At 26.4% G+C, this 17,355-nt stretch overlaps 2 protein-coding genes and 1 long non-coding RNA gene across 13 annotated transcripts; 2 read left to right on the forward strand and 1 right to left on the reverse strand.

Annotated features, from left to right (window-relative positions):
• The first annotated feature begins 239 nt into the window (after positions 1 to 239).
• Positions 240 to 4,640, forward strand: LOC108001642 (motile sperm domain-containing protein 2). Of its 2 annotated transcripts, XM_017062742.2 has the most exons (9): positions 245 to 631; positions 899 to 1,042; positions 1,196 to 1,373; positions 1,444 to 1,813; positions 1,897 to 1,972; positions 2,070 to 2,176; positions 2,256 to 2,456; positions 2,533 to 2,661; positions 2,752 to 4,640. In XM_017062742.2, the coding sequence occupies exons 1-9, from the start codon at positions 550 to 552 to the stop codon at positions 2,944 to 2,946; spliced, it is 1,482 nt and encodes a 493-aa protein (XP_016918231.1). In that variant the 5' UTR covers positions 245 to 549; the 3' UTR covers positions 2,947 to 4,640. The 2 variants fall into 2 exon arrangements, with proteins under 2 accessions (XP_061929739.1, XP_016918231.1); XM_062073755.1 differs by lacking the exon at positions 2,752 to 4,640 and having other exon boundaries at positions 240 to 631; positions 2,256 to 2,472; positions 2,533 to 2,623.
• On the reverse strand, positions 1,974 to 4,106 carry LOC114578024 (uncharacterized). 2 transcript variants are annotated; one of them, XR_003698591.2, is made up of 2 exons: positions 3,972 to 4,106; positions 1,974 to 2,447 (listed from the first exon to the last, which is right to left on the reverse strand). It is a non-coding gene; the product is annotated as an uncharacterized LOC114578024 (long non-coding RNA). The 2 variants fall into 2 exon arrangements; XR_003698590.2 differs by having other exon boundaries at positions 3,968 to 4,088.
• Positions 4,290 to 11,714, forward strand: LOC108001641 (transcriptional repressor CTCFL). 9 transcript variants are annotated; one of them, XM_017062740.3, is made up of 13 exons: positions 4,290 to 4,429; positions 5,784 to 5,962; positions 6,050 to 6,273; positions 6,391 to 6,755; positions 6,900 to 7,069; positions 7,305 to 7,441; positions 7,518 to 7,668; positions 7,849 to 7,990; positions 8,098 to 8,370; positions 8,465 to 8,601; positions 8,827 to 8,966; positions 9,071 to 9,298; positions 9,386 to 11,714. In XM_017062740.3, the coding sequence occupies exons 2-13, from the start codon at positions 5,833 to 5,835 to the stop codon at positions 9,443 to 9,445; spliced, it is 2,157 nt and encodes a 718-aa protein (XP_016918229.1). In that variant the 5' UTR covers positions 4,290 to 4,429; positions 5,784 to 5,832; the 3' UTR covers positions 9,446 to 11,714. The 9 variants fall into 9 exon arrangements, with proteins under 9 accessions (XP_016918229.1, XP_061929696.1, XP_061929666.1 ...); XM_062073712.1 differs by having other exon boundaries at positions 8,851 to 8,966; XM_062073682.1 differs by having other exon boundaries at positions 4,427 to 4,569; positions 9,071 to 9,302; positions 9,393 to 11,714.
• Positions 11,715 to 17,355: the final 5,641 nt, after the last annotated feature.

Genomic DNA, 17,355 nt, shown 5'->3' on the forward strand with positions numbered 1-17,355 from the left:
AAAAATATTTTAAATTAAAAACAAATTTTATGATAATTAATTGTTGATTTTTTAAATTTATTAATTATTGAAGAATATTAATATGTATCATTTTAAAATTTTGTGATTTAAATATTTTTTTAAATGAATCTTATTTATTTTTATCATCATATAAATTGTATATTCAGATTTCTTATTACATTAGATATAGCATGGATATAGTAAACGTGGAAATCAAGCTTAAATAAATATATTGACAGTAAACTGAGTACGTAATATCTTACACGGAAATAATTCATAAACCATATTTTATTTTAGTATAAATTATACTACGTGGCATTTCCGGGTTCAAACTATACATTAAATCTTTCTACATATTAGTATTAAAAAAAAAACTTATTACATAGTTATGAAAAAATTAAAAAACTTCAATTAATTCAATATAAAGTCCAAATAGCATGCGCGTGTTTCTGCGCGCATATCTGGTGTTCGGATAAACAATTATCATCTGGCTATCGTATTAGCAATTCACTGCCGGTTAAAGTGTCATAGTCAGCAGGTTAACCAAAGATGGAAGTACGAACAGAATTAATCTCGCATCTTCGTGAAAAATTTTTTAAAAAATTGGATGACGAGGGACCACCAGATCCTAGTGTGTATACTTATTCTTATTTCAAAACTGATTTTTTCCTTTTTAATGACTCTATAAAAATGTGATTAACTCAAAGTAAAATTTAAACTTAATGTTATATTCCAAGGCCAATGTTTTTAATATACATCCATTAAAAAATAAGGATAATTTTTATAAATAGTTTATGAAGTTTTTATTCTGCTCTTTCTCTCATATTTAATTAATCAAGTGGGTAATGCACAGAAATGTTCATGATTCAATTATTCTTATAATTAAATATAATTTTAGAGTTTCACCCTGCAGATATTGCTAGAGTAAAAGAAAATAACAATTGGTTAAGAAGGTTTTTAGAGCACAATGAAAACAATATACAAGAATCCCTTAATATGTTATGGGATACTTGCATTTGGAGAAGTAAATTTGGCACAAATGGTAAATATAATTATATGTGTGCTATATTTTTTAATTGCTTTAATATGTATTAAAAATATATATATATAAAAAATACATATAGGATGACAAATATAATTTTTATCAATTATATTATCAAATATAATTTTATATCAATTATTATCTAATATACAGAGATTACAGAAGAAAATGTAAGAAAAGATTATTTAGATATTGGATTGTGCTTTATTCATGGTAAAGATAAAGATGGTAAAACAATGTTTGTTATTAAATGTAGTTTACATACTAAAGGAAGTAAAGAATTTAATCAATTACAAAAACTTGTTGTATATTGGTTTGAAAGATTAGAAAGGTAATGATTGTAATAAATTAAATCAGATTACTTTTAGAGTAATACTATTAATATTTTTGTATTATTTTAGATTAACTAATGGCAATCAAATATCACTTTTTTTTGATATGTCAGATACTGGTATTTTAAATATGGATATGGAATTTATCAAATATTTAATTAACCTTTGCAAAAGTTACTATCCCAATTTTTTAAATTATATTATTATTTTTGAAATGCCATGGATATTAAATACTGCATTTAAAATTATAAAATCATGGTTACCACCTAAAGCAATTCCAAAAATTAAATTTGTACATAAAGGCAACATACATGAATTAGTTGATCCTAATGATGTACTTACATGTTGGGGTGGTAGTAATGAATATCTCTTCAAATTTGTATCAGAAGCACAAAATAATATAGATACTACTATGAATGGTAAATTTGATAGTAGAAAAGTATGTATTTAATTATTAAGAAATTAAATGTTAAATAACTTATAATTTCATTTTAAAATTAATTTGTCTTCATATAACTATAGGTACATTTTGCAGAAGGTTCTCCATTAACAGAACAATCTCCAAGTGGTTTTGGGGAACAATCAACTGAAGACCAATGTAAATTAAATTTTATATTTTATTACAAATACTATTTAAATAAAAATAATTTTATTTTTATTCTTATATTAACAATAAAATTACTATTCTTTTGTAGTATTATCTATTGAACCAGATGCAGTTATTTTTAACAAATCAGGAAATGAAATTGGTGGATCAATTTTACTTAAAAATGTGACTAGTGATAAACCTTTATCTTATAAAGTATGATGTATCTTTATTTTATAAGAAAATTTAAGAAATATAGGACATAATCTAAATTTTTAATTATTATATCATTTAGGTAAAAACCACATCACCTGGAAAGTTTAGAGTACGACCAAGTTCAGGAATTTTATTACCTCAAGAACAACGCTCAATTTCAGTTGTTGTACAACAAGAACATAATGTACGTGCACTTTTACATGTTGATAAATTTTTAGTTATGTGCCTTCCATTAAAAGATCCAAATACATCTGCTCAAGAGTTAGCAGCTCTATGGAAGGTAAAAAAACATCTATGTAAGTTAATTATATAAACATTCATAGATAATTAAACTATAAAATTTGTTTTTTATTCAGTCTGAAAAACCAGCAGAAGAACATAAATTAAAATGTTGCTATGGTGGAATTATGAATAATGAAGTATTAAAATTAAATTCCATATCTGGAATATCAGAAAATAGTCAAATAGATACACTTTCGCGTAAGGTAATTATTATATAAATAAATAAATAATAATATAAAATAATTAAAATATGTATATTAATAAATTATATTAAATAAATTGATCAATTACAGATAGCACATTTGAAAGAAAGTAATACAAAGATGCATAGTGAAGTTGTATTTCTAAAGCATTTGCTATTACTTTCTATGATAGTTACAATTACAGTGGCCATAATAATTGTTTATATTTTAAAAATTGATATTAAAAATTCTATGGATCAACATTCTAGAATGGATCAAGCTTGTGACATTCATCATGAGATATAGGTTAATGAAATAGTTATTTATTTGATTTATATTTATAAATAATAAAACTTTTAATTGTTACATATTTATGTTCATGCAGCGATTACAACTTTTTTATATCGATTTTTACTATGTCTAGTTTATATTTGTTTTTCACTTTTGTTAAAAAAAATTATATAAAATACGCGTGTTTTCGTTATCAATATGAAAGAAATCAATTGTTATTTTTTGTGTATGATATTTAAAAAGAAATGTATTATTATTACTAAAAAAAAAATATATATATCAATAATTAGAATTATTTTTATAACATTTTACACGTGTTCTACATACAATTTGTACAATCTATTTTTCTTGTAATTTAATAATCAAAATTATATATATATATTCAAATTAAATTTTCAAATCTTCTTAGTTATTTATTTACATAATTCATTTAATATATTAAATTTATCTATCTTACATAATGTATGATGTAAAAATAATTATATTAAATATAAACATAACTATTTTATTCGTAATAATTTTATAAAATGTGTTAATAAATTATATATTTAATAGAAATAGTTATTATTTAACTATATATTTTTATTAAAAATTACTAAATATTATAAACTTATAATATTATATTTATTGTTTGTTAATTAATACATTCACTAAATATATATATTTTATGCTTGAAAATCTTTATATGTGAATGCATAGTATAAAATAAAAAAAAATATATAAAGATATATATATATATATATATGAAATATAAACTAGATTAAATATTAATCAAGATATATACATTTTATTTTTGATTTTTTTAATGTATTAACATTTCAATAAAATAATCTAAAATGAATTAATATTTTGTTAAATGATAAATAATTAAATAATTTTTTATAAAATTTAAATAAAAAAAATTTTACTATATACATTCCGATAATTGTATATATAGTTATCTTTTTGTTATTACAATTTTTAATACATAATATTGGTTATTATATCATTTATAAATCATTAAAAAAAGTAATAAATAATAATCTTTTATACATACATACATGAGTGTTGATTTCCCCATTAAAACTTTTAATCATTTCCCTTCCCGTTAACATAACTTTCCCGCTCTTTTCGCATGGCGTCAGATTCTTTTTTGTTTCATCAATATATATATATCTCTATTTGCAAGTATATAAAAAAAAGTTTAAAGTCAATGTTGTCAAATTATGTTTACTAATAATATTGTATTATTAAATTAGTTTAATAATTGCATATTAAACATATACTTTATTAAGCGAAAGCTTAATATGTGCAAAATAATAAATTAATTGGTAAGGTCTAGATAAATTTAATGCCCGGAAGTACCTAAAACGACAGTCGTCCGGTGTAAACATGACGAGTGACGCGTACCAGTGCGCAGCTACCAACGCGCAGCATTTGAACATTCATAGTTCGATCGGCCATATTGTCCTCCGGGTCTTACACAACGCCCTCACACGAACATTCTCGACTTTACGAGGTAAGCGAATATTTCGAGGTTTCGTGCAGCAAGCGAACTTAGCACAACGTGGAAACTTGATTCCGTGTGAAGAAAGACGATTTTAAGCGATATTTGAAGAGACTTGTGGCCGCCGGTCGCGAACAAAACGCAAAAGATTGGTAAGTTATCTGTAGCACGTAGCAGAACGAACAGTATTCCCTTCCGTTGCGTCCTCCATATTGATGACAGCGCCGACGGTGATAATTTTCTGAAATTTTTGTCGTTAATGCCCCCTGTGTCCTGAAATCGAAAGCACCCGCGTTGTCTTAAAAGCTTTCCGACAGAATGCGCAACTTTGGAGCCTCCGGTGTTCGACGAAAGTCCACGGTTACGGAACCCTGGAAGCCTGCTACGTATTTCCACACGCTCCTTCACCCATCACGACGCAATCACATTTTGCCCATGGCGTCATCCTTGTTCGCATTACCCGCTTCGCGTGTTACATGGCGTTCTGTAGCAGCGTGTGTCGCTCTTGTCAATTCTGTTTGACTTTACAATGCTATAACATCACAATGCTCACTTCCGAAGATTGCCAAAGCGTGGTCAATCTTGTTAATTATTCGTTGACCTCTCTCGTCTATCCGCTCTTTTGTACCTTGAATTTCCTTACTCAGATATTGATTTTCCTTTAATTTTACATGACTCATAATGTTTCATGTATTGCCACTCATATTCCGATGGTAATTGGTGCAATTCCAAATGTTCGTATGCATGTACATGTTTTCATACATTTCTCGAATGTAAAATTGATTACATTTGCGTATTCTTGCGAAATGTTTATGTTTATTCTATATAATATTTAAATTTTATTTCAATTTTTTAATAATTCTATAATTATATAAATAGATTTATTGTGTATTTTTATAAGAGTATTATTTAATGAAATTGAAATTGTATATTTTAACATAATATATATATTATATACAATATATGTATATCTATATTATATTTTTACAATATATATAACATATATATAATTATATATGTAATTTATAAATATCTTAATTTAATGGCTAATTGAATAAAATTTATAGATATCTTTTTTGAGATATATTATATTTATTATATATTTATATATATATATATATATATATATATTGTAGTATTACATTTTTTTAAAATGATTATTACATAATTAATTTAAAAATATAAAAATATAAAATTTCTTTTTAATAATAGAAAAATCTAAATTTAAAATAATTTAAAATATATAAAAATTAACTTTAATGTTTTAATAATAAAAAGAATATAATTTAATGATAAAAGAATTATTTGAAAATGATTGTGTTATTTATGCGAATTATTAAATAAAAAATATCTAATATTGTTTCAGACTAATGAGAGAAAGTACATTTGTATGTACATGAATTAATGATCTGACCATGACAAGTAACGTAGCAGCAATTAAGTTAGAAGAGGGGCAAGAATCCGTAACAGAGATACAGACTTATTTAGAAACATTTAATAAAGAAATAGAAGGAGGTCAGGGAGAACAATTACAACATGTACAATGTTAATATCAAAAAAATAAATTAGAAAAATTTATACATTTATTGTAAAAAGAACAAATTTGTAAATTTCTAAATTATTCTATTGTAGTACAACAAGTGGAAGGATTATCAGGTGGAGAAGAGGGTGGGACTTATTTTGTTGATCAATCTGGCCAATATTATTATCAAGCAAATAATGATGAAACACCTGTGATGACACAGGTACAAATTCAAGAAGTTGAAGAAACAGATGTACAAAATGATGGAGAAGCTGCTCAAGAAGAACAATATAATGAAATTGAAGAATTAGAAAATGTTGATGGTGATGAAGATGTAAGTGGATCATTTTTAATTGTGAAATAATATATATATATATATATTTGTATATTTGTATTATTATATTATATATATATTATATATATATATCATAAAAAATATATTATTTTATAGAGTCATGTAACTAACGGTGGAAATAATCAAGTTGTAATCAATTCTGGAGATGCATATCAAACAGTTACTATTGTACCATCTGATACAAATCCAGGAGAAGTTAGTTATGTATTAATAGTTCAGCAACCTGATGCTGAAGACAAAGAAAGCAGACCTGTAGAACGAGAGGGAACAGAAGGAGAAGAAGGGGAAGGGGAACAAGATCTTACAGTTTATGACTTTGAAGATAATGAAGATAATGAAGCACCTGTGGAATCAGAAGCAGAAGATGACAAAACAAAAATTATTAAATTTTTACCTAAAAAGTCTCAAACTGTTACTCAAGCTCATATGTGTAATTATTGTAATTACACGAGTCCAAAAAGGTAATTTTTTTTATAGAATTATATTATATTTTTTTATAAAATCATATCCATATATTATTGCTTTGTTTTAAATTATGCATAATTAATTATTGTAATTTAGTTTTTAAATAATTTTTTAATTTATATATGATATATATAATATAGATATCTGTTATCACGGCATATGAAGTCACATTCTGAAGAAAGACCACATAAATGTAGTGTTTGTGAAAGAGGATTTAAAACATTAGCTTCGCTTCAAAATCATGTTAATACTCATACTGGGACCAAACCACATCGTTGCAAATTTTGTGATAGTGCATTCACAACTTCTGGTAAATAAATTTTATTATATTATTATATTAAATTATTAAATTATTATATTTGATATTTGTATACAATGTAATAGTTTTTGATTTTATATATATATATATTTAAATTAGATTAGATTAGATACATTTATTTATTTATTTATTTTTAATAATTATTTCTATTTTATGTATTATATATTAAATAAAGTAAATAATTGAAATATAAAGGCATAATATATATTTTTGTATATATTTATAGGTGAACTTGTTAGACATGTTCGATATAGACACACTCATGAAAAACCACATAAATGTCATGAATGTGATTATGCATCTGTTGAATTATCTAAGCTCAAACGTCATATACGATGTCATACAGGGGAACGTCCATATCAGGTACATTATACATTCGAAATCTTATTTAATTACAAATATATACGAATTTAAAATATTCATTAAAATTGTTTTATAGTGTCCACATTGTACATATGCAAGTCCTGATACTTTTAAATTAAAGCGACATTTGCGCATACATACCGGAGAAAAGCCATATGAATGTGATTTTTGTCAGGCAAGGTTTACCCAATCTAATAGCTTAAAAGCTCATAAATTGATACATAATGGTATGTTAATGCTAAAAATTCTTTCATTTATTACATAACTTTCTTGCTAAATTTTTTAATTTCTTTAATCTTTTAATTTATAATTTTAATAATTACATTAATTATATTTTATATATAATTTTTATAATTATTTTAACATATGATTATAATATATGATTTATAATAATATATATGTTACAGTTGGTGATAAACCAGTATTTCAGTGTGAATTATGTCCAACCACTTGTGGAAGAAAAACAGATCTCAGAATTCATGTACAAAAATTACATACCTCTGATAAACCTTTAAAATGTAAACGTTGTGGAAAAACATTCCCAGATAGGTAATTATGTGAAAAACTATACTCTATATATATATATATATATATATAGAATATATATATATATATATGTATATTGCAAACATAAAAAATATAATTTATTTTTGTAGATATAGCTATAAATTACACAGTAAAACTCACGAAGGAGAAAAATGTTATAAATGTGATTTGTGTCCATATGCTTCTATATCTGCACGTCATCTTGAAAGTCACATGTTAATTCATACCGATCAGAAACCATATCAATGTGATCATTGCTTTCAATCCTTCAGACAAAAACAACTTCTCAAACGGCATTGTAATTTGTATCATAATCCTTCTTATGTTCCCCCTCCACCACAAGAGAAAACACATCAATGTCCCGAATGTGAACGACCATTTAGGTATGTAATATTTGCGATTTATAAATCAAGAAAATATATAGAAAATAATTAAAAAATATATTTAAATTTTGTTTATATAAATTTTAATATTTAGGCATAAAGGTAATCTTATTCGACATATGGCTGTTCATGATCCAGAATCATCTCTTCAAGAAAAACAACAAGCATTGAAGATGGGCAGACAGAAAAAGATTCAAATTATAGATGGACAAAGAGTTGAAGTTATGACAGGTAAAATTATTTATAAAAAAAAAAAAATAGTTCATTTATATGTGTATAATTAGAAACAAATCAAATTTAATGTGCTTAAAATAATATTTAGATTTTATAAATGAAAAATTATTACACATATATAATGAATAAATAATTATAAAAAATTGTGATCACGGGGACACTTACGATATGATCTGTGTACAGGTCATTGACTAATATCCGTGTGTTATGTTATGATAACAGGTGATTTAGCTTCTAAACTTAAAGGTTATGAAGAAGAAGAAGATGATGAAGACGATATGATGGCAGTTGAAGGAAGCGATGGACAACAATATGTTGTATTGGAAGTTATACAGTTAGCTGACAATCAAGGAACTGATCAGGTATACTTTATATTAAATACAAAAAAAAATATTCTCTATTTATATATTAATGTTTTTTAAAAATAATTTATACATTAATGAATTGTTTTGTTTTTGTTTAATAGATGGCTGTTGTAGCTAGCGAGGATGGAGATTTGGTGATGCAAGATCCTCTGAGTCAAGAAAGTGGAATTGTAACTGGTACAGGAGAAGAAATTGATGATGGAGAAGAAGAAGAAGTAGAAATGGATGAATTAAAAATTGAACCAGGAACAACTAATAAATCGTCTCAAAACACACAAAATGATCCAAAATTACAGAAAGAAATGGAAACCTGTTTTGGTTTTGATGAAGTAAGTTAATTTTATCTTTTATTATTTTCATGAATTATTTTTTAAAAACATGATTTATTATGACATAAATCCATTATGATATTTTAGGAAGAAGAAGAAGAAGAAGAAGCTAATGGTAATATAAATATACTGCAGACAATTTCATAATATATATAAAAATAAGGAATCCAAGGAAATCCATCTATGTAATAGTCACATGTTTTATCTCTCTCGCAGTAATAAGGTATATACTGTGAGTGCAATTTAATATTATTTAAAAACTCTGTGCATAGCTCCAATGGAGCCAATTTTCGGGGCCAGTGCGGTCTACATGAATGGTACAAGAACATTTTTTGCCGCTAGTGCATTAGATGTACGTAATAATTTATAAAGAAATAGTAGTTTTGTGGTTTAGTGAAATATGAAGAATGTACAATTACAATAATGTAAAATATTATTTTACTTTATTATCAGTAAAAAAATTGCCCTTCAAAAATTGTAAACCGACAAAACTGTTATTAATGAAAACAGATATATTAGCAACGTAGATTGGTATAATATTTTTAAATCGGTTATTTAATATAAAGCATGTAGCAAAATATTTGAATTTATTGATATCATTCATTGTTGGAATGTCGTTAATGGAACTGAAATTACAGAATAAAATGAGGCTGCAGTGTATATAATGCTTACCATTACACTTCATTTTATAGATAAATATCATATTCTATAAATAATTAGGAGAAAGACAAACGATAAATTTAATGATATTGGTCGAATTTTATGTTATTTAATATGAATGATATATATAGAAATGTATATATAAGAAATTCATAATACAAAAAGAGATAACAATTTTTCATTGACCTGGAAGATGTTACATTTGTGATTGTATAGAAGTATTTCATAATAACAATAATAATAATAATAATAATAATAGTAATAATAAAAGATCATTTTATGAATAAATACCTATACTATATACATACTATTAATGATCATAATTGTATCAGGTCAAAATTTTTGTGAATACGAGATAAAGTATGAATGGCGGAAAGTAATTTGATGTTAAGTGTAATGTTATGATAATTAGTATAATTATAAGAATTAATTTTTTATTTCACCTTTTTTAATTCCCTTTCTTGAAAATATATACACAATTTTTAGAATAGCTCTCCTTCCAGGTTGATTATAACTATTATAAAAATATACCAATAAAAAAAAAATGTTACATATATTTATAAACGAGGAATGGAATTTTTAAATAGTTGAATTTTTTGTGTTCTGTCGTTCTGTGACAGTTTAGTTTATCGTATATAATTTTGTGATTGCGTAGTATCTAGAAATAAAAAATGGTAATTTCCTATTAATATAAATTACATATATATTTCTCTTATGTAATCAAGTTCTTATAAACGTAATCTTATATGCAATTTTTCATATGTTGCACGTAAGTTATTCTATGTACCTCGTCAAGCTAAAAAGAGATAATGCTGTAAAAAAAAAAAAACTTGTAAAATTTTTTTACATTTCAAATTGTACGATTGTAATTGAACAATTGAGATTCTTCAAATCGAAGTAGTTTCATACAATATCCCAAAGAAAAACGGTGTAGCATTTTCTCCACAATAAATATTACGTCGTCGACAATGCTCTCTTTTACGCACATTATTTCCATTAACGAATTTATCGTTTCGATAAGAAATTTATATCGTTTAACGCACACGTTATATTCCGAACAAGGCGTACATACACGGGAACACGACCGTTTATTTGCTTTGTATCCTGTAAATAATCGGCGAAGCGTTTGCTCCCACCTTTAACGATATTAGGAAAAGCCGCACCCAACTGCACCCCCTACGGTCGTTAACCCCATACATATGTACTACGTACCATCGTCTCGTTTATCAGGGTACATTTATAGAACACGCGATAGTCTACGGTTAAAAGGTGAATTTTTTCGTATTTTACAATTACATTAAGAGCGTGTGATAAGAAACGAGAATAAAAAAAAGTATATATATAAATATATATTGTTAATTAATGTAGGGCCGTACTTAGGAAATTCTATTATACATATACATAAATAATACCTACATACTTGTGCGATCAATTTTTGACAATATACGTGTAATTTATGATTCGAGACGTTATGTTAATTCTCTCGTTTTATCCATCCGATAGTTCACGCCTTCCATTTGTATTCCTTGTGCGTCCGTAGGATGTAATAATAATCTCTCTTTCAAAGGAATGTCGAATGAAAGCGGATGTAACAATACGCGTATAATTTCGTGCGTGCAAACGATTCGCCCGACATCGGCGGACTTTGATGATCGTGAGTGTAAATGTTACTTTATTACACTTTCTTGAACGTGATAATTTTAAAATCTCTGTACTTTGCGAGAAAAAAAATAAATAAAGTAAATCGTATCAAATATTCGTATCATCGTCAAATATTATTACTTTTTTTAAATGTAAGTTTTAGTTTTTTAAAATTAAGAATCATGCTATTGTTTTTATTTTTCAAATTCATTTTAATATTATAATAATAAGTCAAAAGTTTTAAAAAAACGACATTTAGTTATAAATTTTTAAAACTTTTATAAACAATTATAAAAATATATTTTAATGTTTGGAATATATATATATATAGAATGTTTTATTCAAATTATTCTGGCTTTATCTACAATTTTTTTGAATAAAATTTTACTTACATCATTCTTTTTCTATTCATTCTATCATCAATTATGATTAATTTAACTTTATTAGAAGGAAAAAAAGCGTTTTATTTTGATGTAGCGTGCACGATTAATAATTCAGGTCACACGAAATGAGAAAATGCAAAGTAAGATTTTAACATGCGACATTTAATTAATCTATAGTTAGGGAAGGCTTTTATTCCTCGACTAAGTTCTCTCTATAAAAGATCCGAAGGATTGTAATGCGTTGTACGATTTACGGTGACTCGTTTTTCCACCAAAAGATAATCTCGACAGCGCATACATACTACTGTCGACAAACGAAACGGACACGGGGACAAATGGACGTGGCACAGGATACAGGCCCACGCGAATGCACTCTCTTCGCCTCCCACGGTCCTTCTTTTACACGACGGTATATATCGGTGGTTTCTACGCAGAAGAGCTTACTAACCACCTGAAAATTCATATCGGTGTGGGAATACATTTTGGCTCGACGCCTCACGAATCGAGCGACCGGTCTGGATCGGATATCTCAATCTTACGAAATCGATTTCGATGCAAAGTCAAAGTTGCAAGATTTGCATTTTGTGGATACATCGTTGAATATAAGAATATTATTCTATATTATTCTATATATACGTAAATCTGGCTGTATTTCAGAGTCAAATCGTTACAAGTTGCATTTTTCAGATTTTATAGAAGAACGAGTTGAAAAACATTTTAAGTAAAATAGTTTGTGAAAACATTTTAACTTTGTTAACTACCAGAGATTCATATCGGATTTTTTTTAATGTGGATTTTTTTTCATATCATGAACTGATAAACATGGATTATTTTTTACGAATAAAAAATAAATTCTATTTGATTGGGTTCTGACAATATTATTAATACATATATGTAAATCTCTTTTTACATGAAGTTTTATTTATTTCTCATTATATATTTTTTAATCATTTAGAAGATATGAAAATCGCGCATATCCTGAATATTTTAAATTCAACTTTTTTTCAAGTTGTTTAATACAGTTATGTTTCTTTTTTTTTATTTCATACAATCTATCTTTTGCACTTTTTTTTTATTTTGGATTCTTTGTGAATTAAAAAATTAAATAAATCAGAAATTGAATATTAAAAAGATTGTAAAATTTTAAAAGAAAAAATTACGTGAATCGAAATAAATTTTTTTTCGCAAAATATATTTGTAAAATATTATCACTAAAAGTAAACATTTTTGTGAGATGTTCGAATACGAAAAAAAAAATTGTCTTGGTACCACTTGCGTCATGGCTGATTCCATCACACTACATAAGATAAACCGGCGTGTCGGTGAACTCGTGTCGCGCATAATGCGGTTGCCTTTCCTTTATGCGTTTGCCCGCGTGCCGCAATAAAACGCGCGTGCATATATTATGCAGTTTCCTTTTCACGAGGACCACCTAGACAGCCCATGACCATGGACAATGATGACCTAACCGCGTATGTTGCTGTGCTCTCGCGGCAATATCCACGTGAATCGAACGTTAGAATTCAATGAACATCAAACAAGATGGGACAATGAATGAATAAAATATTCTGTGCAATATTTTAGGCTAACTATCAACTTTGCATTCTTCTTTGTATTCTTGTCTTTTTTTATATATGTAAAAATTGTTAATGCACCGAAATTGCAAAATAAATTATTAAGGAATAAAAAAAAATGCAAAATATATCTTTAGAAAAATATCTTCGATACATATGTACAATTTAAAAAATTTTTTTTTAAAAGAAAAAAGTGTTCGAGTTATGGAGGTTATGTATCGAAGTTTTCAAATAAAAGATGTTTAATAAATGAAAATTCGATATATAGAGAATTTCTATAAAAATTAATATTATTTTATTATTATAATTTTTTTAATTATAAAGAAATAAATATTTGCAATTTTTTTGTTTCCTATATTTCAAAATCCTAATAATTCTAAAGAAGAGAGAATGTGACAAATAATTTAAAATAAGTTTAAATTTCAATTCAATGAAAATTTTCGGAATGAAATGACCAAAATTCTAATTTTATAGAGATATGATAATAATTTTTAAATTAAATAAATTTTTTTAATATTTTCACTTATATAATATCTAAAAAATCAATCAAAAATGACAACTCAATTTATTTTTAAAAAAATTGCAAAATGCAGAAAAAATTTTAAAATAGAATTTTCGATATATTTGAACGTCTATAAAGTAAATCCAGCACAATTCTATTAATTAAAATATTAAGGATCGCGTGATATTGGTTAATAGGAGTTCAAGCGGATTCTCGACACAGCAACAATGTAATCGTGCAATGATGCGCATGCGCATATACATTTAAAGATATTGAATGGATAAATGGGAAATGTTCGCAGCTATATCGACATAGGAACATATACTATACATAATTTTCAAGATCTCTTTATGAACAACGTTTTGCGTGACGCGAAGAGATCGTCTGATTCCATTATAAAATGTGGAGCATATTAAAGCGTGTCAGTTTTGTTCAAGAAAACACATATTATTTTTATAGACATACTAATTATTACTTAAATTATGGATTGTATGGTTTTGTTACACAAAACTGAATATTAGATATGCTAACAATGTAATATTCACGAACAGAATATTTATAAAAATGTAAATTCAATGTTGGAGAATTTTTTTTTAATAAGTTTTATTTTTAAGAGAAAGTTTTAGAATTTAAAATATATAATTTATAATTATATTTATAAAATTATAAACAATTATAAAAAATAAAGAAGATTTTTTGAACTTTAAGATAAATCCTATCGAGAATATTATTTAATTTAAAAGGAGTAAATTAAAAAAAATTTATCTCATTCGCACGCAAAGTTCTACAACGTAAAAACATATAAATATTGTATGAAAATTCGTGGGCTCTATTATAGAACTTAATATAAACAAAAAAAGCAATGCAACTTTATATGCAATAGGTTGCAATAAAAAATTCATTTTATTTGCTCGATAAAAAGATAAATATAATAATAGAGAATTTTCTTGGTCGATCAAGGGGGATAGAAAGAGTCATTTCGCAGCAATAACAGAGATTGATGATACAGATCAAGACATTTGACTCTTAGTAGACTGAGTTAAGTTAAATTTATGAAGGAGTCGCGAATGTGCGACAGTTGACAAGTCGGATTAAATTGCATTTGTATAATTATAACGAAACACAATTTAGTTTCTAATAGCTCGAAACACCGCTGTGATTTTTATTTAATTACCGAATTACATTACATAAACACTCTTTATTACGTACTAATAAATAGTGAAGCTTGTATTTTATTTTACTTAAGAAGTATTAAATTTGGATTTAATACTTTTTTTAAAAAATTGAAAAATTTTAAATATGAATATCTGAATATTTTAATTTCCTAAAATGCAAATTTTCAAATTTTCAATTTTTAGATTTTCAAATTCTTTTTTCAATCTGTTTTGTACATATATTATAAAAAATCATTCCCTATCATTATTCGTTAAATTCTTCATTTTGAGCATCCTAATATTAAAATATGAATTTATAAGAAAATTTGATTAATCATACGATTCACCAAATTTTATCATCTGTCATCTTTTGACCATTCGCTGCTCCACATGTCGTGGAACTGTATTAGAACAAGTACTTTAATTGCAGGATGTTGTTAGTCCATTGAAACGATTGGCCGCGTGAATGACTGCGTCCACGAAGCGTGACCATGGACAGACTTGTGTGTCTATAATGTGTACGCGATTAAGTACAAGATAAGTTTCTGCAAAAATTTATGACGATAATTACCTTACTCTGTTTCCTGACATTCGTTCAGTTGCAAAATGCACGCCCATTCACGAACATGTACACTACACGTACATTGCACATAGAAATATAAGAAGAAACGAGTGAAATATTCTGTTCTCTCGCTTTCATATTTCTTTCAATGATAATTGCTCAACTTTCTTCCTTTTTTAACTTTTTTTCTTAACATGATTACAAAAAAGACTTTGATATAATTATTGAAACATTAAATTGTTTTTTTATGTAGCTTGTAAAGTAAATTAATTAACAGCAATTAAGTTTATTAATTAATATCATTTTATTTAAACTTCAATTCTGAAACAACAGTTCAGCAATTCGATATATATCGTTTTTTCAAATTTTCTATTTTAACAAATGGTATTTAAAAAAAGTTGTATACAATCCAAAACAATTGCATACAATCCATAATCAAAATCTTTAAATAAATCTTAACTGAAGTATGAAATATGAAAATATATCGACGAAGACTTTTACTTTTCGATCACAGAAATAACATTTTACAATTACAAGACATTCATTTTTAATTTCTCATTACGACGACATCGAGAAAAAGTTAAGAGTGAAAAACAATTCAAATCTAAAAATTTCGATATATTAAGTTCTCTTAGTTCGCTACATGGAAGATTAAATACGTGTAAATGGCGCCAGAAACTTGGATGGACGGAAAAGTATTGCTCAAGTTTTATTGCACAATGGACGGTGACAGAGTTTACGATCTTTCATAACGATCACCGTGTCTCCGATAGTATTTTTCTCAGGCGGGAAATCGCGTACGAGTAACGAGCGATACGCGCGATAATAACTGTACAGACTTGGGACAATGATCGATATTTAGCTCAGGACAAAGCCGATGACGGCGATTCGCGACTCTGTCATCGGCGCAGTCATTACGTAATTCGAATTACACAACGTTGCCATGCAGGATCGCGTCAGCTGTTGGAAGCACGCGTTTCCTTCGGGCTATTATATTCGGGCAAACAATGCTCTTTCATTACACTCCACGGAATTCATTCAGCTACCGCAGAAGTATCGGAGGATTACAAGTAAGCGGTACATTCGATAATTTGGGATTAACGTTTAGAGTTAATTTTTGAACAACAGATATTTTGATATTGCAATTGAAATTGATGATGAATTTTAATATAAATAAACGAATTTTTATATATTATATAATTAAATAATTTTATCTTGAAGAAAAACATATTAATTTTATCGTATTATTTTTCAATATCAACAGGTTTCATGTTCTATAGTTGGATAATTGTTTTATAATTGATATGAGTAATATGATAATTATGATACGATGATTATTAATTAGTTGTTAGTAATTTATATTTATCTTAATTTTACTTCAGATGGTATAGATGGTAAGAACTTATAAGAGTTAAACTTCTTGCTATTCTAAGAAATATCCGCATATTTTACTACGCTCATCGTGTCGAGGAGCGTGGTAGTCATACCTATTGTCTAAGTTCGATTATGGAGAGGCTCACATCCGCTCTGAGTTAATTTACTCTTTGTGTTCGATATGTCGTGAACCCATAATTAGACTCG

Source organism: Apis cerana, linkage group LG1 (assembly GCF_029169275.1).
Source record: "Apis cerana isolate GH-2021 linkage group LG1, AcerK_1.0, whole genome shotgun sequence".
NCBI classification, from domain to species: Eukaryota; Metazoa; Arthropoda; class Insecta; order Hymenoptera; family Apidae; genus Apis; species Apis cerana.

Excerpts from the sequence above, each read along its gene's own strand:
- LOC108001642 (XM_017062742.2), top strand. The coding sequence starts at position 550 with ATGGAAGTACGAACAGAATTAATCTCGCATCTTCGTGAAAAATTTTTT. Across the intron at positions 632-898 it reads CGAGGGACCACCAGATCCTA|AGTTTCACCCTGCAGATATT; the intron begins GTGTGTATACTT and ends ATATAATTTTAG. Across the intron at positions 2,177-2,255 it reads ATAAACCTTTATCTTATAAA|GTAAAAACCACATCACCTGG; the intron begins GTATGATGTATC and ends TATATCATTTAG.
- LOC108001641 (XM_017062740.3), top strand. The coding sequence starts at position 5,833 with ATGACAAGTAACGTAGCAGCAATTAAGTTAGAAGAGGGGCAAGAATCC. Across the intron at positions 8,371-8,464 it reads GAATGTGAACGACCATTTAG|GCATAAAGGTAATCTTATTC; the intron begins GTATGTAATATT and ends TTTAATATTTAG. Across the intron at positions 8,602-8,826 it reads AAGAGTTGAAGTTATGACAG|GTGATTTAGCTTCTAAACTT; the intron begins GTAAAATTATTT and ends TTATGATAACAG.